Source organism: Limanda limanda, chromosome 13 (assembly GCF_963576545.1).
Source record: "Limanda limanda chromosome 13, fLimLim1.1, whole genome shotgun sequence".
Classification (NCBI taxonomy): Eukaryota; Metazoa; Chordata; class Actinopteri; order Pleuronectiformes; family Pleuronectidae; genus Limanda; species Limanda limanda.
This window is the reverse complement of record NC_083648.1, coordinates 2048283-2074111: the sequence shown is the minus strand read 5'-3', so window position 1 is coordinate 2074111 and position 25829 is coordinate 2048283. Positions and strand designations below refer to the sequence as shown.

The 25829-nt window shown below is 44.0% G+C and overlaps 2 protein-coding genes across 2 annotated transcripts; one reads left to right on the top strand and one right to left on the bottom strand.

Annotated features, from left to right (window-relative positions):
- Positions 1 to 182: 182 nt before the first annotated feature.
- slco5a1a (solute carrier organic anion transporter family member 5A1a) lies at positions 183 to 14841 on the top strand. The gene is made up of 9 exons (XM_061084742.1): positions 183 to 1262; positions 5218 to 5350; positions 6534 to 6742; positions 6871 to 7035; positions 8397 to 8595; positions 9330 to 9489; positions 11539 to 11783; positions 12635 to 12699; positions 14318 to 14841. The coding sequence occupies exons 1-9, from the start codon at positions 314 to 316 to the stop codon at positions 14839 to 14841; spliced, it is 2649 nt and encodes an 882-aa protein (XP_060940725.1). The 5' UTR covers positions 183 to 313.
- Positions 14842 to 18823: 3982 nt separating this feature from the next.
- stard3nl (STARD3 N-terminal like) lies at positions 18824 to 25800 on the bottom strand. Its single transcript, XM_061084003.1, has 9 exons — positions 25646 to 25800; positions 23795 to 24136; positions 21744 to 21821; positions 21547 to 21624; positions 21181 to 21234; positions 20930 to 21047; positions 19995 to 20093; positions 19522 to 19589; positions 18824 to 19414 (listed from the first exon to the last, which is right to left on the bottom strand). Exons 2-8 carry the CDS (start codon positions 23990 to 23992, stop codon positions 19525 to 19527), a joined length of 690 nt encoding a protein of 229 aa, XP_060939986.1. The 5' UTR covers positions 23993 to 24136; positions 25646 to 25800; the 3' UTR covers positions 18824 to 19414; positions 19522 to 19524.
- Between the last annotated feature and the right edge of the window lie 29 nt (positions 25801 to 25829).

Genomic DNA, 25829 nt, shown 5'->3' with positions numbered 1-25829 from the left:
AGAAGGCAAGTGTGCAGGAGGAGATAAGCCCGGAGCTGCTGCTGCCTGCTGCAGATAAACCGAGAGTCTGCTGCAGCTTCACCTCCTCTGGGCCTCTCCACCTCCTCCACCTCCTCCAGACTCCATCTCCTCCACCTTTTATTAACGTCCACCTTCTCCATCTCCTCCAGACTCCATCTCCTCCATCTGCAGGAGGACCTCTTAATAATGAATGCCATGGGCAGCAGCCCCTGAATGCAAAATGTCGCCTTGAAACCAGATTATTATTTCCCCTGAGCCCTGAATCAAGGTGGTTTTGGTGTCACTGGAGAAGATGGCTGACCACGAGGAGGCCGGCCTGTCCCTGCAGAAGGGGGACGACGGGTTCTCCTCCAGCGAACACGAGGAACCGGGCGCCAACTTCAAATCTAAGAGTATGCCGATTCTAAATGAGGAGGTGCCACGGAAGGAAACCACCTCGATGGCTGGTTCTGTGCGGATGTCCATCACGGCGGAGGAGAGCTCGGAGTTCATCCAGCTGCCGACCAGGAGCGAGTCGCCGACCAGAACCGAGAACCCGCCCAAGTCCGGCAAGTCGGCGCTGAACAGGCCGAGCTCGTACATGGAGAACACCGAGGTCAGGAGGAGCAAGACCACGGCGAGGAGGAAGGCCCCGGGGTTCTTCGCTTCCCGGCTAGCCTCGGTTCGCCTTCGTGGTCGGAAGTACCTGAGCGTGATCCTGCAGGACTCGCGCTGCTTCCTGTTCTGCATGTGCTACCTGACCTTCATCCAGTCGCTCATGGTGTCGGGCTACCTCAGCAGCGTCATCACCACCATCGAGAAGAGGTACAGCCTGAGGAGCTCCGAGTCGGGCCTGCTCGTCAGCTGCTTCGACATCGGGAGCCTCCTGGTGGTCGTCTTCATCAGCTACTTTGGTGGGCGGGGCCAGAGGCCTCGCTGGCTGGCGGTCGGCGGTATCTTCATAGCCGTGGGCGCGGCGCTCTTCTCCTTGCCTCACTTCATCTCCCCGGCCTACCAGGTCAAGGAGGTCAACTCGTCGGCCGCCAACGAGGGCCTGTGCATGAACAGCAACGCCAGCGGCCGGGACCGCGTCGACATCACTTCCTGTCCCCGAGACCAGGAGGGAAACGAGCACAACCTGTACGTGGCGCTGTTCGTCATCGCCCAGATCCTGGTGGGCATGGGGTCCACGCCCATCTACACGCTGGGACCCACCTACCTGGACGACAACGTGAAGAAGGAGAACGCCTCCTTGTATCTGGGTAAGAGTTCGTGAGGATTGTTCTGACCATAGATATATATATATAAGGCTAGATGTCTCGTTCGACGGAGCCGGACGTCACCACACGGCGGCCATCTTGCTGCAGGCGGCTCGCTCACCCGTAACATTGTGATGTAGTGGTACGTACTTTTTAAATAACCATAACTTGCTACATTTTCAACCGATTTTTAAACTGTTTGGTTTGTTAAAAACGTCAGAGATGTAGTTATGACACTGCATACGTATGAATAATTATGTTATTTTTCTTAACAATTTAATAATTTATGCAGTGTCATAACTACATCTCTGACGTTTATAACAAACCAAACAATTTTCAACCGATTTTTAAACTGTTTGGTTTGTTATAAACGTCAGAGATGTAGCTATGCCACTGCATACGTATGAATAATTATGTTATTTTTCTTAACAATTTATGCAGTGTCACAACTACATCTCTGACGTTTATAACAAACCAAACAGTTTAAAAATCGGTTGAAAATTGAGCAAGTTATGGTTATTTTAAAAGTATGCACCACTACAACACAATGTTATGGGTGAGCGAGCCGCCTGCAGCAAGATGGCCGCCATGTGGTGACGTTCGACTCCATTGGCCGAGACATCTAGCCTTATGTATGTCTATGGTCTGGCTGACATGTGATGCTTCTCCGGCCCGTAACGAGTCACATGACAAGCGTGAAGCTGATCAGATGAAAAGTTTTCCAGATATGCGAGACACACGCAGACAGGTGGAGAGTTGTGTAGTTAGTAGATAGATGCATCGGGTTCTATATCCATCCCTGAGTTGTTGTGATTTCCTACATTGCCACCGCCAGCATGTCGCACCACAAATACACAATGTGACCTTGAAACTGCCCCCCCCACCCACACACACACCCACACACACACACAATCACACCTCTCCCTCTTTTCCTATTGCAAGCCTCCCCAGAAGTTCTCGCCCCAGTAGCCTCAAACAAGGCGGCTCCTAATTAAAGCAACAAATGAGCGCTGTGTTAGGAATGAAAGAATGAAAACGCTGAGGTCGGCATTCCTGTCATTGAGAGGGGGAAAAGGTCAAAGGGTCACAGAGGCCGGAGAAAACAAAACGCTGACGATGCACTGGCGAGCTGCCGGGCGCCGTTTCTTCAAAACTTTTTAATATTGAAACATATCCACGAGTCCAAATCTCACCAAATTCCACACTGACTTCACTTGGTCCCTTAACAACACTTTTCATAATTCCAGAAACCTCAGTCTGTCTGTCATCGACTCTCATATCTCAAGAACCGCTCATCCGCGGTTCTTGAGATATGAGAGTCGATGACAGACAGACTGAGGTTTCTGGAATTATGAAAAGTCAGAAGTAGAGACAGGTGTTTATCATTCATCACCTCAGGGTTTTGTGATGGATTCAGTTCTGCACCGATCTACTGGGAACAAAAAACCTTCTGGTCCCTTTCTGTTTGGCATTAACCTAAATATGAGATCAGACCCAAAGGCCAAACTGAATAATTCAGCACAATATTGCTTTGTAACCCCAATAAGAGATGCTCTGTTTGGTCATAATGACTGCCTTTGGCCCTGCGGACGGTATAATGATACATGTGTGTATTATATATAACACATAATTCAGTGAGAAGGTTGAAATGAACCATCTGTTAAAAATGTTCTTCTTAAAAATCCAACTTAAATGAGATTTCTTCATCCAATTTTACATTTTCTTTTCTTTATTTCATTATACTTTCACTTAAAAAAATAAATCTCAAATTATCCTTCATGTTTTATTTCTAAAAGATTATTATTAAGTCAAGCAGATGTTTGTAGGAATCTGAACTACCTACATCTGGGATTAATGTGCATTGGGTTTAAGGAAATCATTGACAAAATGTCATAATTCAGGTAGTTGGTTTATTTAGATATGATTGATTCTTCGTTTTGTTTGTAAAAAATCACACAATCCGTCAGTTTAAGTCGACACAAAAGAACTTTTCCCTCCATCAGCCTCACGTTGTGTGTCTGCGATGCCCGACCCCCCCGACTCGCCGCCTGCAGCCCGCTCGCCGTTTGTCCCTCTGCTGGTCGTCGGCGGCGTGGCGTTACGTAACGTGACAGCCGGCCGGCCCAGGGTTCTCCCTCTGCTCCGGCTCCATGGGGGATTATCCACGAGGCCGCTGGGTCCCGTTGGAAAACCCGAGTCCTCAATCTCATCCCTCGTTCATCATCATCCCTCGCTTCGGCCACCGAGTGGGATGATGTCATCGTGTGATGGAGCAGCAGAGAATATGCTTCTGTGAAGATGTTCTGCAGATGAGGGATGAGGTGCTCGTGCTGTCTTTCTGGAATTCTTTTTTATTTCTGAATTTCTCTGCAGGGTTTGGTTTTGGAGGCGTATAGCTTTTTCATGCGTTAGACGGACAAATTCATGCATCACATGTATTGCTGACTTGATTCCAATATTATCAGAATATGAATCACTAATGATTCTTATTATAAATGTGTTTTTAAAGTAGTTTTTCAGGTGAAAATGGTGATTGTTCGCTGGTGTGAAAGACAAACTATTAACAAGACCTGCAACAAGTCAATCAGTTGATTTACTGATCAACAGAACATTCACCGGATTGATTATCAACTATTTCATTAAGTGGAAAATAGTTTTACTCATTCTTTTTAAATAAAATATCGGATCTGATCATCAGTTAATTAACTTAATAATAAATTGAACAATTGGTAGTTTAGTCGATAATGAAAATAATTGTTACCAGAATCGATCGTGGTCTGTATTCTTTGCTCTGGTTCATCCACGAAATTAAAAGTTAAAATAAAATAACCGACAACTAGAAAAAAATCTACACCAAACCAAAGTTCCTGAGTTATTGAAAATAAATCTTCCGCATGTGTTGCTCCAGTCGGAAAATAAAAAATTCTCATTATACAATTGTTTGTTTTGCGGAGACACAACAATCTGACCTCTGCTCACTTGTTTTCCGTCAAATGAAAGATGAGTTCTTCGGCCATGACCGATGACAGCCGTTGACACTTCAATAGCAGGTTGTCATTTTATTTTGAAAAGTGTGATTTTAAACTTCTACATGAGGCGGACGTGAACCCAGTGCTCCCAGTGAGTCCCAGTGCTCTGGCTGGTCGATGGTCTGGTGCCTGGCCCAGCTCGGAGTTTTGAAGTCACGCCACTGGATTCTTGTGTTTGCTTTCAACTCCAGCCAAAGGACTTTTAAGATTTTAATTCCCTCTAATTGGAGAAATCTTATTCTCAGCTTCTTACTGCACGGTCATATGATCTGCACACATGACCCACGCACACATGGCCTTTTGTACCCGGCCCATAATGCCAGATTAGTTTTGATTTGAAGCGTTACATAAGGGTGAGAGTTAGGCAAATGTCATTGAGTTTGGATAATTGAATAACAGAATCTGACCAGCATCACTTCTTCTTTGGGCAGATGTTTTTAAAATCATGTCCCTCAGAAGCAGTGAAGTGATCATGATTTCACAAGTGTCTTAAAATGTCGGAGCAGTTTATGAAACAGTTACCAACCAGATAAAATACCAAGAAAAAGCCAGAAATCTCTTCTTATCCAACATCTCTAACCTAATAATCCAACCCTAATGGTGTAATAGTGCTGGATCATAGAAGAAGGCAGTTGTTGAATAGTTCAAAAGAATAGTGAGACGTATCTGATGACTCTCCCTAAAGAAAGCAAATATCTCCGGATGACAAACCGTTGCCACACACGTAGACGACTCCAACGAAGATATCCAGAGATTTCTGTGCTGTTGTGAATGTGTCAGAGCAAAGAATCTTGGTTGTTCATGTGTGAAAGACAAACTCTAGAGAAAGTCCCGACTCCCAAACTGCTGACATCCTCCAGATATCATGTGTGTTAAAGGCTTGAGTCGAGTGCTTTTCTAATCACCTTCCCTCCTTCTCCTTCCCTCAGCCATCATGTATGTGATGGGAGCGTTGGGCCCAGCAGCAGGTTACCTGCTGGGAGGAGTCCTCATCGGCTTCTATGTTGACCCAGAGACTTCTGTCACCATCGACCAGAGCGACCCGCGCTTCATCGGCAACTGGTAAGAAATATACACATGTGAAATAGGGATGGGGGGAAAATCAATTCAGTTACAAATCGCGATTCTTGTGAATGACGATTTTAAATCGCCATGCTGCCTCCCAAATCAATTTTTTTTTAAAAAACATATTTATTGGTCTATACGGGGGGGGATATATGGGGGGGGGGAGTTGACCAGCTCTTGTTCTTGCACAAGAATCTAAACACACCCAAGCACTAGCTTTGCATCACCTACATGCAGACAACAATGAAGCATAGCCTACTTTTTGTTTATTTCAAAGTTGAAATAATGAATTAACTTTTGTTCATTCTATTTAATTTACCTTTTATTTATTGTTTAAAAGTAGCCTAGGTGGCTTACATTTCTTAATCTGTCAGTTTGTGTGCAGTTGACAGGGGCTATACAATAATAGGGCACATTTCTATTTATTTTCTCTATTGGCTGCCCGGCAGTCATTAAGTTAATGTTAATATTTGAAATAAAACTGGTAAAGCTCTAAGTGAATTTGACTGTGTTGTATTTGAAGGTATGATTCAACATTTTTCCATGGTCCAATATTTAAAAAAAATAATAACCAAAAGAAATCGCAGGAAATCGTAATATCGAATCGCAATACTTACAGAATCGCAATACATATCGTATCGCCACCTAAGTATCGTGATAGTATCGTATCGGGAGGTCCCTGCCGATTCCCGTCCCTAATGTGAAATATACACACACACACATGTAGTTAGAGCTTTGAGAGACGTGAGTTTCAATACTGACATTCAAATATATTTGTCTCCCTTGTTTTGTGAATACGAAAAAGTGATAATTCCACCTGAGCTTGTGCCGTGAGAGAGAAGTCAAACGCTTGTGAAATCTTAAATACCAATCTGTCAATCTGCGGGTGCGTGTGAGATGTGCTGAGTCATCTGTTCTCAGCCCTCGGTGAGGCCATCCTCTCACTGGCAGCTTCACCAGTGACTCAGGAGCAAACAGCCACCGGCTTCCTGCAGGAATCAGAGGAGATGTTAGCAGGAAGAGGACGGATGAGTGGGCCAGGCCAGACTGTTCATTTATTCATGTGCACAATGAAGTGCGGCCTTCTTTCACGGATTCACCTGAACTCACCGCTCGATGGCACAACACAAACATACTTGTTTTCCTGGATGTTGAGTGATGTGATTCCACGTGTGTCCAGGTGGAGCGGCTTCCTGCTGTGTGCCGTGGCCATGCTGCTGGTCATCTTCCCCATGTTCACCTTCCCCAAGAAGCTGCCGCCCCGACACAAGAAGAAGAAGAGGAGGAAAAAGGTGAGCATGGACGACTTGTCCAGCGACGACGACGTTCTCAAGGAGAAGAAGAGCCAGGCGGTCACCTCGTCCATGGGCTTCGGCAAGGACATCAAAGGTACCAGAGGAAACTGACACGCCATCAGCCTCATAGTTATCTAGTTATTAAACGGGTAGAATAACCACAAGGTCAAATCAGGACAGAGAGCAGGACGAGATAACTTCTTTTGTCTTTCCCTCTTCCAGATCTGCCCAAAGCAGCGGTGAGGATCCTCAGCAACGTGACCTTCCTGTTCGTCAGCCTGTCCTACACGGCAGAGAGCGCCATCGTCACGGCGTTCATCACCTTCATCCCCAAATTCATCGAGTCTCAGTTCGGCATCCCGGCCTCCAGCGCCAGCATCTACACCGGTGAGCAAAGACACGTTTCATCGAGTGACATTGGTTTAATGTTTCGTCAAAAATCATTCATCATTCCCCTTGTTGAAATCCGCTGCTCCGAACTGTTCTCTCTCTTCGCTTCGCCGGGTCAGCGCCGCCCTGCTGGTTCGAACAGAGAGCTGCACAGAAACACACATAAATAATAAATAACCTGCTGCTCCTCAAATGAAGGAGGCACCTGGGACGCTGAGCTGGAGCACTGAGTGCATCACACACTCCTTTAGAAACACACACACACACACAGACACACACACACACACAGACACACACACACACACAGATCCAAGCGCTGAACCACTCCCAGTCGCATGCTGCAGCACACATGCTTAAACAGGCAGGCAGACACATGGCATGGAGCTGTTAGCATGTTATCTTGTTAAATGGTTGTTGACAACATGCTACTAACCAAACACACAATGCCATAAATCATGGGCGGATAATGATGATCTAATCAATCTGGGGACAAAGATGTGTGTTTTCTCACCGTTTAGCCGTGAAGACATTCATTCAAATGATAACAATAACTCAAAATGGTTACAACGCGATAAATAGATGATTGGTGATTTAGAAAATCTCCCCAAGGGGAAAATAATCTTTTTTTAATGTAATAGAAACGATCCTACTATGGCTTTAGTATGGATCTGATCAACTGATTTTTCCCTGCTCAACAAAAGCTATTCTGTTTGGCATTATGCTGTTTTTCATCTTTTATAAATATTAATGAATATTTCCATTTATGTGAGACACTGTCTTTGTTGTAAATTATGTTATTCTGTTGATGCTCTTCTGTCTGAGACTCTCTCTACGTTTTTGGGGTTTTCACAGAAATTTGTCTACAAAGTAAAAACCCAATATTTTGTTTTTTTTGCTGCATTGCTTCATGTCGAGCTGATTTACGGAGCTTTTATTTTGTCAAGCTGTGAACTTGGGTCTGAAGATTGCGTCTCTTGTTGAAAAAATAACATAAGTTCAGAAAATCATTAAACTCTATGTTAGAACCACACACACCATGAGTCAGTTCCATTCTATAAACTCACATCGTCCCTGCAGATAAACCAGGTAGGATGAACACACAGTTTTCTAACTTCACTGTTTATAAAAAGCTCTGCACACAACAATAGAAAAGTGACGACTCACTAATGAGAAGGATTCAATCTGAGAACACAACATTACACACACGCAGGTTAACAACAGGGAGTGAACTTGTTACGCAAGAAAATAAATCCATCAGAATCACACATCTCATGTTTCTACAACTTAACTAACTTACTTTATCTACCTGGATTGGAGGACTCACCGGCCTTATTGACCTTCTCTTTCCTCTTCCCCAGGGTTGATCATCGTGCCGAGCGCCGGCGTCGGCATCGTCCTGGGCGGCTACATCATCAAGAAGCTGAAGCTCGGAGCTCGCGAGTCGGCCAAGCTCGCCATGATCTGCAGCGGCGTGTCGCTGCTCTGCTTCTCCACGCTGTTCATCGTGGGCTGCGACAGCATCAACCTCGGAGGAATCAACATCCCCTACACCACCGGGTGAGGGGCGTTTGTTTTGTGTGTTGTTGTCTGAACTGGAGAGTTTATCCTGGGAGGGAAGAAGCTCTCAGGTTTGAATGCTGGATCTCTGCTTCTTCTAAACACCTCCTTTTAGAGTCATTCTCTCTAATTCCATCATTAATCAGGGTTTTAGAAAGATCTCATTCAAATGGGAGCCGGCCGTTTCCAATCAAATCATCTCCTGGCCTCTCAGAGTCGGTGGTTGATGTCGAGAGGAAGCCAGCGCTCAGATCAGAGCTGATAACAGATCACAGGCTGGTGAGGCTGAGGCCTTTCCTCTCCGACCCAGCGTCCCCCAGAGCGATGACATGGCAACGGTGGAAAATGTCCAAGGACAGCTTGGAAGAGACGAGTCCTGGCTGGCTGCCCTCTCTCTCTCTCTCTCTCTTCTCTCTCTCCTCTCGCCTGAGCTGTAATGTTGGATCAGTGCTGACTCAGCATGTTACAGGCCAGTGGTCACATGCTGAACGCCAGCAGACAAACATTCAGCTTCCATGTTTTGGAAATGACGCTTTTATACAAAACTGTATAAGAACTGAATTATTGTGCATGAGTTTCAAAACAAATCTCCAAACCTGAGTCACAATCTGAACGGGAACTGGTGTCAAACTGAGGACAAATATAATCTAATGTCTTGTTACATGCGTGATGAAATCTAAACAGCTGTTGTTTATCTCTTCTCTCTCTCTCTCTCTCTCTCTCTCTCTCTCCAGCCCGACTCTCACCATGACCCAGAGGAACCTGACCGGGGGGTGTAACGTGAACTGCGGCTGTAAGATCCACGAGTACGCTCCGGTGTGCGGCTCTGACGGCATCACGTACTTCAACCCGTGCCTGGCCGGCTGCAGCAGCGTGGCTAACGACAGCTCCGGGGTGAGAGAGGGGCGAGCGAGCACAGGCTCAAGCAGACATTCATCAGTTCAAACTCCAGAAAGGATGTCAAGCTTTCACATAATGTCTTGATGCCCGAGTAGAAACCAGCAAATAGGTTTGATTCTGACCTTCTGTTGAAGGAAGAGTTTAAAGAAGTTGGTGCTTGTGTGTTTTTAAAGGGCCAGTGATCGACAGAGATGGAATGTAATATTCATAAAGATGTTTTCTTCAGTGTAGAATCACATGAAATTTAGTATCAAGAGAGCGGCTCCTGTTCCACAGAGTCTGAGCACCTCTCGTGTTTTGATGTGACCTGTAGGCCACCGTAACTCCTCACACAGGCTGGGAAGAGGAAGCTGAGGGGAGAGGTTGTGCAGCTGGTTGTTGGAAACACTTGCAAAAGGAGATGAACAGAAAAAATCCCTGAGATCTGAAGAAACGTTCATTTTACCAGCTTCACACTCATGTGTTGTTAAGAGTCCGGGGAAGTGAAGTGTGCGGTTCAGGCACGTGACACGTCCGATATTAAAACCAAAAATTCCTTTATCATAAACCACTTGGTGATATTAATTTATACTGAAAAAAGGAATGATAATAAATGACATTAGATTATCAGTTGCATCAGGTCTTACAGTAGCATGAGGCCTCCGTGTGTCACATGTGACCGAAGCATCGTGGCTGGTTGTGAGGTGGTGGATGAGGTTTAACTGTTCAGACTGTGACTCAGCAGAAACCTCTTCATCTTGAACCCTGGTGATTTCTCAGTGAACAGTCGAGCTTGTTGCACAATCTAGATAAGATCACGTGGCAGAGTTACATTCATACTGTCTGTTCATATCCTGAACAGTGCATTGCAAGTCACTAACAACTTCCAGTAAACAAATAAAAACTAGTGCTGTCAAACGACTAAAATATTGAATCGCGATTAATCGCATTTATGTCATAGTTAACTCGCAATTAATCGCAAATTTGTGTCTATTGTAAATGTCCCTTCATTTATTTTTTTTCCATCATTTTACTTTCGTTTTAATCCTCTTATCAACATGGAAAAGTGGACTGGCTTGCTTTATGCAAATGTTTTATTTTATTGAAAAAAAACATTTCAAAACAGGGCGCTCACTCAGCAGGAACCGTCTTCTGTCTCTTGTTTCGGCTAAATTTTATCAAATCAGTTTGCTGTTGTATAGATGTTTGTTTTCTACTGAACCTTTTTGTCACTGCTGGACGCTGAGGTCGTCTCTTTCTCTCTCTCACTCGCTCTCTGAGTTTTCTACCGCAAATTTCAACTGTTGCTTTAACAAATTGTGTAATTTATAGAAGATGTAGGTTTGTAGATGATTTATAAGCTGTTTTTATTTAAAGATATACTAATATACAAACTTGGAATATTTGTCAGTTTCTGAACGAAACATGTCACATGGAGGGATTTTCATCTTGGCGAGTTTCGCCATCTCTTGTTCCTGCTTCTTTCTGGCAGCTTCCTCCTTCTTCCTCTTCTTGTCTTCTTCCATCTTCTTCTTGTCCTCTCTCTCCTTCAGTAAATAGAATTATAAAGTGCACATTTCAGGTAAACAATGACTCGGCCTATAGTGCAGTTAAACCATGGCTTAATATTTAATTTTTTTTCAAGTTTACTGTGAACATAGCAGTCAGGCCTTTTATTTCAGAAACGATGAACCATAACAGTTAGGTTATTAATAAAAGGTTAGCGTACTACTGCTTTGCTTTCAGCCAGCTACTCAAACAGACAAGCAACTAAATAACAAAATATTAAAACAAAAAGCGAGAGCAGGTCAGACTGGAGGCGAACACAGATACTGAAGCTGCAGCTCTGCCTTAATCTCTCGTTAAAAAAATGGCGGCGTTAAAATGGGTTTGCGTTAACGCCGTTAATAACGCGTTTAACTGACAGCACTAATAAAAACATTTAAAAAAAAAAAAAAGGAAATAGCTTTAGAAGCCAGGTTTCGAGCGAACACTCGTTCAACCAGTTGAGGTCACAAGAGGAAGTCTCTAAACCTCCCTGTTCTTCTTCTGTCGTCCCTCCAGGTTCGTAACTACTCGGACTGCGCCTGCGTGCAGAGCCGACAGGTCATCACGCCGTCCTCCGGCGGTCAGGGAAGCCACCAGCTGCAGCTCGTCATCGTGAAGACCTACCTGAACGAGAACGGGCACGCCGTGTCGGGGAAGTGCGACCGCACCTGCAGCACCCTCATCCCCTTCCTCATCTTCCTCTTCATCGTCACGCTCATCACCGCCTGCGCCCAGCCCTCCGCCATCATCGTCACCCTCAGGTCAGTGGTCGAGCAGCTGCATCAAACACAACAGACACACAACAGACACACAAACTCAGAGTTTGTCCAGCAGATGCAGACGTGAGCGATACATGAGTGAACCCCATTTTTTAATTTCTTCACTTTTTCTTTTATTGCTCCAGAAACACTGCAGAGACACTCATGAAAAATTTGATATAAATAAACCGTCGTGTTGTGGTTTGTTCATATTGATTGATTATTTATTTAAGCCTCGGAAAACACATTGAGGAATAAGACCCTCATTAACAATGGTCCCGAGGGTACAATGAAGAGTTGATACATTGAAGAGTTTATACATTAAAATAAATAAATAAGAATTAAATAAATATGCATATATATATATACAGTAATACAAGGGAAAAGGTCATAAACAATCATTTTTGACGATTCAATAAAATACTATGGTTCAGTCAGATAACAGTTACAATCACTGCAGGATAATATCAGCGATAATATAAAATTCCTGGTCAACGGTTTATACGTCGGATCTCAATACATGTGGCCAACAGCCTGGGTAGAGTTACGTGCTCTCTAGTTCTTTCATGATAAATACTGACTAACAATCATAAGCACTTAATTCTGTATTGAAGACCCAGTTTTCATTCTCATGTACAAACACTTAATTCTAACATGTTGGTGTCTATAGAGGCCACATATTGATATAAAAAAACAGAACATGATCACAAAATCTTGTTGTATTTGTTAAATCCCATTCCTCTGGCTGTGTGTGTAGCCTCATGCACTTTGGTTCCTCTGTGCTCACGTGTGGTTGTGTGGTTGTGTGGTTGTGTGGTTGTGTGGTTGTGTGGTTGTGTGGTTGTGTGTTGCAGGTCTGTGGCGGTGGAGGAGCGGCCCTTCGCTCTGGGGATGCAGTTCGTTCTCCTCAGGACTCTCGGTGAGTAGAAGGAGAAAAGAGAAAACTACTCCTTCATTTGATTTATTCATTTATTATCTTCATGATGACGGAGGATTTACAAGTCTGATATTTTACTGGGTTTGAAACGTGTAACAACTGTGGCACAAAATGACAGTCGATGATAAATACGTCTTTTTATTGACAAGGCAAATTTGAAGTTGAAATTTAACATATCAGAATCCTTTAATAGTCCCACAGTGGGGAAATTTGAGGGTTTTACAGCAGCAGCGCAGGCACAGCTCAACAAGAGCAAAAGAAAGAGCAAAGCAACATAGTAAGAAACAAAAACAACAATGAGCAAAAAAAAGAAAAGCAAATAAATAGTAAATAGTAGAACAACTAAACAATACAATTAAATATTTAACTTAAATAATTAAATAAATTAAATTGCACAAATTGCACGAATTTTGTTGTGTGTTCAGTGGGATCACAGCTGGTTGTACAGTCTGACAGCAGCAGGAAGGAAGGACCTGCGGTACCTCTCCTTCACACACTCATATCAACGAAGTATAAGTATAAGTATAAAGTGTACTTAACTTGAAATTAAAAATATAAATAAGTGGAAAACACTGAACAAATTAACCAAACAAATAAAACCTTACCCAGCTACAATGGTTTCACACTAAATAACAGTTCCCGGTGCTTAATGTAGTCAAATACTTCTGCTCTGAGGTCTCTGAGGAGTTTCATCCTCCACCTGAGTCGGTCCAGGTGCACACAGGAAGATTAGAACGTTGATTTGAAATGCAGAGCACGTGACTTGGTCTCCAGTTAGGAGATGAGATGTTTTTGATGCCTCAGCTCGGCTGCTCCCTTGATTGATTGATTGATTGAATATTTATTTAAGCCTCGGAAGACACATTGAGGGATAAGACCCTCATTTACAATGGTGCCAAGGGTACAATAAAAAAGTTGATACATTAAAAGTGAATACATTGAATAAATAGGAATGAAATAAATATGCATATATATATACACAGTAATACAAGGTATAAAACAATTCGTCAATAAAATACTATGGCAAAGTCAACTAGCAGTTACAGTCACTGCAGGAGAAGTCAGCTGAACATGAGACCAGACTCCAGAACTCCGTCAATGAAACAAATGAGCGCAACTTTAAAGATTTTTGGACCTCATTCCAAATGTAGGGTTCCTTATAATAGAAAGCTGTCTTCCCCAAGTTGGTCTTAACACGAGGCAGATGTAATGAAAGCCAGCTCTGGGAGCGGGTATTGGAGAAGGAGTAAGGAGGTAAACTGGATTAGATATATGAGACGTGGAGGAAGCTGTGGGACTAAATCGGGAAACGGTTACAAACTGGGGGGGATGAAAGTCTCTGTGTTTGTGCTTCATGGGAACTGAAGGATCCAGTGTTTCTGAATTAGATTCTGCAAATCTCTTTAATCACTGTAATTCTGGTCGGGCTTTATTTCTCCGTCTCAGAGCTGAATCAGTTTGCTCAGATTCCTCTGCTCACGTGTTTGATTCGACTTTGTCACTGAATCTCTCATATCTTTATCCTCCCTCCCTCTTTGTTTCACTCTCTCCTCACCACCTCTCCTCCTCTCTCTCTCTCTTCCCTCCTTCCTGCCACCAGCCTACATCCCGACGCCCATCTACTTCGGCGCCGTCATCGACACCACCTGCATGCTGTGGCAGCAGGACTGCGGCGTGCACGGCTCGTGTCAGGAGTACGACGTCACCTCGCTGCGCTTCGTCTACTTCGGCCTCGCCGCCAGCCTCAAGTTCTTCGGCTTCTTCTTCATCTTCCTCACCTGGTACTCCATCAAGTACAAGGAGGAGCGGGTGGAGCGCTGGGTGAAGCGCCACCTGTCGCCCACCGACACCGTGGGCAGCCTGGTGTGCCACCCGGGGGGGCACAAGGGCCACGCCCGCACGCGCTCCTGCCCGGTCAACATCCCGCGCAGCGACCCCGGCGCGCTGCCGGCTCACGCTCCGCCACGCGCCGGCGCCCTCAACCGGGGGGTCAGCACTCAGAGTTGCCCTGGCAACGAGCTGAAAGCAGTAACCCCTCCCCCGCCTGCTGCACCATCAACACCATCAGCAACACCCACGCCAACGCCGGCCCGGTCCCTGGAACACGTGTCAGCCCGAGTCTGAGTTCCAGAGGGGGGGGGGGGGGGGGGGGACGATTAGCCGGGTCTCACGCTTTTATTCTGAAATCCAGTCAGGCGTGTCCGACGTCCTGCTCTCATCTCATTGGCTGAACACACTCTTCCGACTGCCGCCGGCCTCGGGGGGGGTCAGAGACCACCAACACCTGGGGGTCCGGATGTATCCTGAATCTCCCTCCTCCAACCTGGAGACCCCCGGCTCCGCCCTGGAGACCCCCGGCTCCGCCCTGGAGACCCCCGGCTCAGACCTGGAGACCCCCGGCTCCGACAGGAAGCATCCGCTCGGTTGGTGAACACGTTGAAAGCGGCCGGTTGTTTTCCTTGTTCTCCACCAGGCGGAGCAGCGAGCAGACAAGACAACAGCTTTGCTTTGCCGCTTGTTGGGACGGAGGAGAGATCATCGCCCCCCCCCCGCCACCACCCCCATCCCCCCGGCAACATGTGCCTTCTGTCCCCAGGGTCCACACACGCCTCACCAGTATAGAGCATGTACCTGAATGCACCAGGACGTCCCATTAGAGTATCTCCGCTTCACCCGTCCTCCAGCTTTCCCTTCACCTCACGTCCGTCTGCTTCTTCCTCTCCTTCCTCATTTGTCTTTTTCACGTGAGCGATTTTAGTTTCCCCCTCATATCAACGCTCATGAAAAGAACATGGAAATCTGATTCACTGCGATTTTGCAAGTGTTGAGAACTGGAAACCGATGGCATGGTGCTATGTGGAAAAAAAAACTGAAAAAACAATGTCTAGCATCCATTTCTTGTTCCTTTTCCTTTTTGGTGTGATTAATTTGTTTCGGGTTAAAACCATTTGAAAAGCATCCAGCTGGACGACAGGTCACTGGGGTCAAGCAGCTTGGCTCGCACAGAATGCATTCCTGTCCGACGCTCGGCCTTTTGTTTCTCCCGTGACACAAGGACACGTAGTATTACCGCTGCAAGTCGGATTGTTTGGCTTTCGCCGGCTCCATATACAAAGCATCCATACACCCGAGCTGGTTCCCCTCGGACTGGCACCTGATAAGTGGTTTAACCAGAAAAGAACAGGATTGGCCTTTTCCTCCTGACCCCTTCCCTGACCCAGCTGGACGAGTCACTGGGATCGTCCGAGCGGCTGGAAGGAAAAGAACTGAGCTCGCTGAGGTTTCCATATCGAACTGGGAAAGTGTATTTCTGACTCATGAGTGACACAGCCATTCACCAACAGCAACACTTGTACTAAACCTGTAGAAAGACAAGTAGTCGACCATCACGTAGAGGTCGTAGTGTAGTCGTCTAATCGAAGTCATCTCCAGAAATAACAAGCCTGAATGGAAAACTATTTCCACTCCTCCTGCTTGTTGTTAGCTAATTGTTTCCCAGTAGAACCAGTGATTTATGGGTCATGACCTTCTTGCCTGAGGGAATTGGATCTGCTGTTTTCTTCACCACTTGCAAACAGTCTGTGTGAGTTGAAGTGTGAGAAGCGAGAAGAAGGAAACCGTTTCCATGTGGTTGGTTCAGAAAAGGCTTCAGATCACTGCAGCTTATGATTGTTTTCTTTATCATTGAATCTATTGATTAGTGTCAAAAAGTGAAAAGTGCTTGTCAGACTTTCTGAGCCCGAGGAGACGTTTTCCTTGTTCGACGAAACCAAAAGGTTTTAAAACAGAGAGAAGCAGCAATTCTACACATTTTAAGAATTTAAGAACTGTTAAATATTTAGTGTTATTGTTTGATAAATTACTTTAATCAATTGTCAAAAATATTGTTGATCAAATTTCTGTCGGAATCACTGATTGTTTTAGCTTTAGATTTTTTCTGAAAGTGAAACTTGTAGAAGAAGTTTTTAATGTTTCACCGAACCATAACCACACTGCAGAGAACTCTCCATCTTATGAAGTTTCTTTTTCTTTTATTGTTGGGCTCAAAACATTATTTTGTGAGGAACTGGTTCTAAAATCTTCAGGGGCGATTATTGGAACCTTTTTTGTTTTAAAAAACATTCTGTTCATATTGAGGTTGATCGTTTTAATCAGTGTTAATGTTTTCATGCTTCAATGTTCAGAAAACATAGCTTTCCTCAAACTGTCCGTTGCTGCAGCTCCTCTTTTCAGCCTCTGTCTCAAACACTCCTGTATCTTTAAGATTCTCCAGACTTCAGTTTGGAGCAGGTCATAGAAGTAGTTGTTGTGTTTTCCTAGATTTATTTATTTGTTCTTTTTCAGTTCTGAATGTTAAACTAGAAACTAAAAGAAGTTCTGTGTTATTCATTCTCTGTATTTGTGTTTCAAAGCGTTTAATCTGAGCCAGGTCACACAACAAGGATCGTAGTCATCACTTCATACAGGGTTAGTTACACTGGTATTGTTGTTTTATTAAATGCACTGGTATCGGATCGGAAAGTCGAGGGATCAGAATCAAGAAAGAAATTAGGAGAGTTACTCCCTTTAACTGTTATTGGGCATTCCTTTTTTCAATCCTCAAAACAAACAAACAAACTTTTCTGTTTTTCAAAACTTCACTGCGTAAAATGATCGTACAGAAAACAACAGTTCAGACAAAAAGTTCCCGATCACAGCTGGACAGACTCTGGCTTCAGATGACGTCTTCAGCACTAGATGGAATCCCCGGCATGTTTTGGGCTTTGGGAGGAAGTGGAGACGATCTTTATTTACAATCTGCGGGTTAGTTAGTCCAAAGCATTTCTGAGCTGTATTTTCATTTTGTTAAAGTTTAAAGTCGTGTTTCCTGTGACTTCCTGAGGATCAGCCTCCTCTCTCACGATGTTACATCCGTGTCAGTCGTCATATTTGTCTCTGGTTTCAAATTCTGCTTTGCTGAGTTCTTTCCTCCGAATCCTCAGAGTTCAGTGACGACGCTGAGCTCTGAGGATTCGGAGGAACGAGTAAACATGAATGGAGTATACACAGAATCTAAATCATTGCTTCTAATGACTCAGAACCTGAGTCGTGTTTCATTCAGAATAAGGTCAGAAGTCAGATTATTGGTGTCCATGGAAACGCCAGAGACTGTGGCTGTGACTCAGTGTGAGCGTGTTCATGAAAGGGTTTGGTTGCTCCTCCCACGTGTGTTCTGTTTATTGATAAGCTGCTGTTCTGTTTGAATGCTGACTCATTGAACGTGTGTGTGAAGGCTCAGTCTCGTCCTGAAGCTGCTGCTCGATGTCGGGTTTAACACACAAGAGCAAATTGGGCCGTTTGCCGGGGACTATTTTCAGCGGCGGATTAATCCTCATTCGATGCTCCAGTGACAACTCGGGGCAGATTCGGTCTCAGTGCTTCATCCTCGTGTTGTTGATTTTCCTCGGAGTCTCACTGCTCGTGTCCCATCCTTGTTTGGACAGTAGGGGGCGTCGTCTCATGTCATCATTTCCAGACAGAGTGGAAACAATCACTGAACCTGTGTGAGCTCCGTCAGACGTTAGCGTTCTTTCTTCTTGTTTATTATCAGTATTGTATTTATTTCTTAAAGTACAGTGTTTTTTTGACTGAAGGCCACAATGAACGAAGGCAAAATGTAAATTTGTGGACAAATGCATTAGATACTTGACTCATGTTGATGAAAATGTGAAAAAAATAATAAACCAGTATTACAGACGCTGTTGGTTTGTGCATTTCTTTGTTCAACATGTTTTCAGTGCTAAAAGTGTTGTCTAGTTATTAACTTCTTTTTAAATCTAAACTAATTGATATTGTAGCTGGAGCAGAAATGTCACTAAATTCTAATAAAATATAAATGAATAGGAAACAATTCAAAAATGAACCTATTTTGGTTCTAATTGATTTAATATAAGTAGATAATGAAATTCAACTTTTCTTCTTATGTTTAGAATTTTTTTATAGTGAATGAGTAACATTTATCTGTTTAACCTCCAGCAGATTTATTCCAGAATGTCCCAAACAGATTCTCTCCTTGGTTCATGACGACATGAAAATAAACCAAAGTAGGAAAAAAAGGACAATCACACGAGTTTCACATTTTAATGATTCTGTTTTACAGGCAAGCTTTTCATAAAAACAAAACCACTGGGCAAGGCATGCATGAAGTTATGTACAATAATCGTAAATATTTCCACTTCCATTTGCTACAAACGCCGTCCGTGAATTCAATACTGGCCGGAGAGTTCCTCCTGTTCCTCCCTGGAGCGAGCTTACTTTTCTTTACAGTGACTTTAAATCCACCCACATGGAAATGATCAACAAACTCAAAGTAAACATGATGCGAATATAAGACGTTAATACCCTCAAGAAGGAAGAAACAGTTGTGAAAGTGATCATAAGTGTATCGATAACGTTCATTTGAATTCTCCTCAGAAAGGTACAGAAAAAAAACAGGATTCTAAAAATGACCACAAGACACTGACATTGCTTTTGAAGCGGCACTTTGCCTTTCTGTGTTCATGCACGAGGCTGATATCACACGCTGAAGTGCGTTTGTAGTTTACAAAGACTTCGTTTGAGGTGAATAAAAACTAAAAATGTCACAATGCATAAGGCAGAATTTTCCCTCAGTAGCACGACGGGAGCAAAACGGAGAAACAACCCAGACGTGATGATCCTGTGAAGGAGAGAAAACAGAAGAGATGAAAGAAGGTTGATCATCTGAGGTCAGTGAATTCATCCTCATCCAGGAATTCACCCGACGTGTTTGAGTGTCACTGTTACCTGTTAGGTCACCTGCTGAATCAGCCCTTTTTCTGGATCATGTTTATCGTCCAGCTCCTCGTCAGAGTCTGAAAACAAGAGAAACAATTCAGTGAGAACAGGAAACCGACAAATCTACAAGTAAAATAAGATTCAACCTTTAAGGAATAATTTGATATTTTGGGAAAGACACTTATTTGCTCTTTTGAGAAGCGTTTGATGAGAAGATAATAAACCAGCTTAGCTTAGCACAAAGACTGGAATCAAGGGGAAACAGCTAGCGTAGCGCCGTCCAAAGAGAGCAATGTTGCCTGAGCTGTTTTTAAGTGCATGTTCCAGATGTTCCACTCAGCTGTTCTGCTGCTTGTGGTTCCAGTTCAACCTGTTCAACCAGTTCCTCTGAGTCTGAGGAACCAGACGAGCTCTCGGCTTCACAGAGTAAAGGTTGATATTGTGGCCGACGGCTGGTTCTGGTTCGGTGTGAGTTCACTGACCTGCCAGAGACTCGGGTGGAGAGTAGAACTGTCCGTCAGATAACGGACCGGCACACATGAGAGGAGCTCGCTGTGTGGCGTCCACGAAGGACTGATATCCTGGAAGACAGAGGGGGGGGACACATGAGGGGACAGCGAGGACAAGAGAAGAATTACAGAGTGTAAAAGCAGCTCTATGGAACTGTTACTGAGCAACAGCGCCCCCTGCAGCCACACATGCTGATTTACTTTTGAAATGGGGGATTTGTACCTGAATGCAGTATTTTTTCAATGACACTAAGAATCTAAATACTGTAAGCTAGTGTACCCATTTTGGGAGAAAGTACTGGAACATGTGAGTAAATGGCTGGGGGCGGCGGTACCTGTATCACCAAGACTGTGTTTGTTAGGGGATCAAACAGAAATTCCAAATATCTAAATATGATCGGGTAGTTTTAAAAGTCGGGATGGTCATAGCTGCTCGAACGATTCTTAGAGTATGGAAAAGTACAGTTGCCCCAGATGTTAAAAAATGGATGGGAATTATGTACGAGGTTGCATCTTATGAACGCATGTTGGCTAGAATGAACAATGAAGAGGAAGATTTTAGGAGGGCCTGGGACCGTATTTTTTTGTAGATAGGGCATATGGAAAAATTTGTAGACATGGTGCTGGATGTACATTCTGGTTGTTTCAAGAAAAAAAAAGAAAATATCGATTTGCAGGAGGCCTTTATATGGTTGTATGATGGGTATACTGTCTGTTGATGCTGTTATAAATGTTGTTTTTTGAGTTTGTATGTTTTTATATACATGAATAAATAAAAAAACTTTAATGACAAAAATAAAGAAGCATTTAAAGAATCTAAATACTTGTACATAAGGCAGAGGTCAGATATTTGCATTTGGGTTGGTGGGAGTTCGACGTTAGAGACGAGCTGAGCGACGGTGACTCACGGTTTTCGTCTTCGGCCTCCTGAGGCAGAACCTTGAAGTCGAGCAGCCATGTTTCAATCCAGGCCAACACGAAGGAGACGATGGGCAGCAGGTACCCGAAGGCCCCCTGAGACAGCAGCTACACACACACACACACACAAACACACACACAAACCAGTGCAGGTTCAGTCAACACACAGCTTTTGACACTTACACAGAAATATCCCTGATAATTATGATGTCGTTTTTCTGACATGAATAGTGATTCTTACCTTTGATAAAATGACCTTAACGATCAGGAAAGCACAGCTGACTGCAGTGGTGACCTGCACAGAGCAACCACGCAATTATATCATTCATGTCACATGTCAAATACTAAATAGTCACGTGTTCATAAAAATGTTTGACTTCACACAATAAATGTATACGATGTAAACCTATTAAAAGAATAAATTGAACTTGAAATCAACTTGCTCTGCACTGACGTGTAATTATTTCCCATCTAAACAGTAATATTTCAGAATTACTTTGTCGTGAAGTTTCATTTATTCTGTGTTCTCCAGGAAGACTGATCTCTGGATTAAATGCTGAATGGAGATAAAAGACAAACTTTCATATATCACAGCATGAACACTTACAGCGATGGCCCACCAGTGACCCAGCTTGAAGACGGCGTAGGCCAAGATGAGGGCAGCAAACCTGAAAACAGCCAGGAGCTGAAGGGGAGAGTGATAGAAAGGAAGGAGTGGAGGGAAACAATTCAACAGAATGAACGAAGCTGAACAATCACACACCTTCTTTCTGAATGATAACAAAAACAACAACGCAGACTCACAAAGATGTCGAAGAAGGAGGCATGGTAGTCGTAGTGCAGGATTTCTTTATCCAGCTGCTGCTGAATGCCTCCGTTCACCTGCCACACAAATAGAACTGATCAACATAATCCCATCTTAAATCAATCACCTTAACTTAATCTTAACTTAAACACACTCATAGATATCAGTCCCTGATTGTTTTATCCCTTTGTTTCTTTTTAAGTAGATGAAGGAAGTTTGATTAAATCTACGTCAAGAGCAACAGATATGAAGGAAAATCACAGTCACACAATTACTGACACTTGCAAATGAAGGAAGATATGGTGAAGTAGCTGAGTAGAGAATTAAAAAACCCCACGTATGTATTCATAGTCATTATCTTCCCTGAGTTTCTCACATACCACGTCAGCAGCATGAGCGGAATTTAAAACTTGTTCTTCAAACTCTTGTGCTGACTACACTGAACTTTGGAATTTCCCTCCTCAACAATGATCTACTTATAGTTCCTTTATGAAATCTTTATTGGTTTTAACACTTCATAGATGGAAACACTGTAAACTTTTTATCACAAGTAACTTCCTGAACTGTGTTTTCCCGTCGTGGCTAAAGTCAACAGCAACTGTTTGTCGGTAACAGGCGTAGAATGAGCTCAACAGGTTTAAAGCTGTGAGAACATTTAACTGTTAAATAAAACAGTCAAAAACCAAAGATACACAAACTGTCTGAGTCTCACACAGTCTACACACACTGTACACACACTACACACACTGTACACACACTGTACACACACTGTACACACGCTCCAGGCTGCGTTGGCTGAATCCAGAGCATTGTGGGAATGTGTTTCCTCATTCAGAGCACACAGTGTTACCGCTGCGTGACCTCGATTCACTTCCCCCCCCCGCAGCACCTGACCCGCTTCTGTTCGGACTCGACACAATTCAGACACAAACATTTAACCACACAAAGCACAGTTGTAAATATCACAATTATATTTAACCCTTATCAGAGAAGGTTTTACAGAAAATGTAATAACCCTCAATGAACGGCGTCAGCAGAATGCATCACATGACTCAGCTGATTAAAACTGTGCCGAAGTAAATCCACTTTTAAACAATGCAGAAAGAATGTGTGGTTTTCATTTTATTTTCTGAATATAACTTCTGCAGCTTATATTAGTCTGAAATTGTGTTTTCTTTATTTATAATACAGTTTATGGTTAAACTGTAAAAAGATGTATTTGTGTGTCAGAAGAGTTCGATAACGACATCATAGGAATTAATGATTAAAACTGTGCTGAAGTAAATCCACTTTTAAACAATGCAGAAAGTAGGTGTGGTTTTTAGTTTATGTAAAAAATTATGTTTATTTTCTGAATATAACTTCTGCCGCTTATATTTGCCTGATATTGTGTTTTCTTTATTTACGGTTAAACTGTAAAAAGATGTATTTGTGTGTCAGAAGGGTTTGATAACGACATCTTAGGAATCACTGACGATCACATGACTCTTCTCTCTCTATGCTATGTTATATGTTATATGTTATATGTTATATGTTATATGTTATATGTTATGTTATGTTATTTTTATTTTGTAAAGCCCTTGCCTGCCAGGTCAAAAGATCACAGGTCCCACTTACTACGTACTTACTACATATATATTCATATTTTTTTGTTTTAATTTAATATTCCCCACTCCACCCGGTAAACATCTGCTTCATTTTAATATTTTTCTGCTTCATTTTAATATTTTAATATGTTATACGTTATATGGTATGTCAATTCTTTTTTTAAATTTTTGTAAAGCCCGTCTACTGTGTAGATGCTGCCTGCCATGTCCCAAGAATTTCACTGCTGTCATTGGTGCATGTGACAATAAACTTTGATTTGATTTGATTCTATGATTTCAAGTGAAATATGTCTTCTGCTGTTGGATGAATATCTAGTGGCGTTCCCCTCATCATCATCTGCTCTGAGTCATAACTCATCACCAGCACGCCGACCTATTAAACATGTCAGAAACAGGCGTTCAGTATCAGACACGCCTCCACCACACAGACCGACGTGTCTTACATTCAGCTCAATGATCCAGAGCAAGGTGATGAACAAGAGGTCAAAGGTGACGAAGAGGCAGAAGGTCCTCCTCACGTCGGAGATGCACTTCTTCTCCACGGCTTCGTACGACCTGGCGCAGATGGGCGTCGTGTTGATAGACCCCACCCCCCTGCCGGTCAGCCGCGAATCGGCGCTGCTGCTGCATCGGCTGTCCATCGTCGGCCACGCCCTCCTGGCAGGGCTGGCCCCGCCCACCGGTCAACGCTCAAGAAGGTGCACTTGGGACTCAGAGGAGGCGGGTCATCGGAGCAGGAAGCCGCGTTAGTGGGCCTTGATCCACTCAGCGGAGATCAACTGCATCTGGGGGGGGGGAGCAGACGGTGGAAGACACATCAGAGACTCTGAGGGACATGGCTGTTTATTACAATTACTTATTATTGTCATAAATCACATGAAAAGACAGAAACCAACAACTGAGTCCAACACTTTCTGACTTGTCCACCATGTGGTTCCTCTGGACCAGGAGGCAGATCTTTAAAAACACCTCATGGTCCATGTTCTTCTCCTCAACTGCTTCCAGGAAACACTGCCTGTGATGGGACCTACTTTCTGTGGCGGATTAATCCACATGATTTATTGTTGTGTTGTTATTGGTTCTGGACGCCAGTGATGCTCTTTGGAACAGAGACGATAAACGAGAGGCTTTCAACAGGTTTCTTGAATTCCTCGAGTGTCACGGAGCCAGGCAGATAGCGTTGCTTGTATGATTAGCGATCATTAATCACTCAATTATTTCTTTTATATTTAAAAAAAGGTCAATCTTAATCTCCCAGAGCTCAAACGTCTTATTTCATCTGAAGGGATGAAATAAGAAAATGATCCGATAACTGACTTTTAAATGATGGAAAGTGTCTTTAAAAGCTTGTGATTAAAACCAACTGGTTTCATTCAACTTAACGATAAACACGTGTTATGTGTGTGTAATATAGAATCAACAATTTAATTAATAATCAATAGTTTAATTGAGTCCACGAGATTGTCAACAACAGGAACACGAGGGGCGGAGCCTGTAGAGCAGCAGGAGGCCAGACATGACGCATACATTCTGTTATTGTTATTGTTGTTGTTTACAGGTCATTCACACCGGCTCCTTGTCTTTACAAGTTGACGTCTTTGTCTTCTACGTGTACGTGTGTCCTCCTCCAGTTCCATTCCAGTGATAGAAACCTCATCCACACGTCACTCGTTCCCTGGGACCTGGTCCTGCTGGACTCGTCCTCACCTGGACATGTTGGACACGTTGGACACGTTGGACATGTTGAACATGATGGATATGATGGACACGCTCCGAAGAATGTCCAGAACAAGACAGACACACGTGACACAAGCAGCAGACTCTTTGTCTCCACATTGAAGACAGTCCTGTGTGGTGTCACGTGATCTTCACTGCTTCATGTCCCTCTGGACTCAACAACATGTCCACCAGAGTGTTGGACAGACCTCAGCTGGGGGGACAGGTTTGAGCTGAAAGGACCAGAATGAGACACAGAGAGCGATGTCTCCAGAAGAGGGACGTGGACCCCCGGAGGGACCAGAGCTGTGATGTCCCCAGAAGAGGGACGTGGACCCCCGGAGGAACCAGAACTGTGATGTCCCCAGAAGAGGGACGTGGACCCCCGGAGGGACCAGAGCTGTGATGTCCCCAGAAAAGGGACGTGGATCCCCCCGGAAGGACCAGGGCTGTGATGTCCCCTGAGACGGAGACAGACACGACAGGAGGTGCAGCAGCAGCCCAAGTCCCTGTTAGCATGCTAGCATGTTAGCTCCTGCTGCTGGTGCACTGACAGCGGCGGTTAGCGGCTTGTTTACCTGTCAACGAGGCTGCTTCGCTCGGTCTGGTTTCCCCACACAGTCCCCTGGTGGATCCGGTCCCCTGGTGTCCCCGGTCCCCTGGTGGTCTCCGGTCCCCTGGTGGATCCGGTCCTCTGATGGTTTCACTGCGTCCGCTCGATGCGGACTCTTCCACTTCCTGACCCGAGCAATTTTTTATCTT

What these genes read in the sequence shown, in the direction of transcription:
- slco5a1a (XM_061084742.1), top strand. Translation starts at nt 314, where the DNA reads ATGGCTGACCACGAGGAGGCCGGCCTGTCCCTGCAGAAGGGGGACGAC. An exon ending in GAACGCCTCCTTGTATCTGG is followed by an intron (nt 1,263 to 5,217) that starts GTAAGAGTTCGT and finishes TCCTTCCCTCAG; the next exon opens with CCATCATGTATGTGATGGGA. An exon ending in CTTCGGCAAGGACATCAAAG is followed by an intron (nt 6,743 to 6,870) that starts GTACCAGAGGAA and finishes TCCCTCTTCCAG; the next exon opens with ATCTGCCCAAAGCAGCGGTG.
- stard3nl (XM_061084003.1), bottom strand. Translation starts at nt 23,992, where the DNA reads ATGGACAGCCGATGCAGCAGCAGCGCCGATTCGCGGCTGACCGGCAGG. An exon ending in GGAGGCCGAAGACGAAAACC is followed by an intron (nt 20,094 to 20,929) that starts GTGAGTCACCGT and finishes TCTGTCTTCCAG; the next exon opens with GATATCAGTCCTTCGTGGAC. An exon ending in TCCACCCGAGTCTCTGGCAG is followed by an intron (nt 19,590 to 19,994) that starts GTCAGTGAACTC and finishes TCTTGTTTTCAG; the next exon opens with ACTCTGACGAGGAGCTGGAC.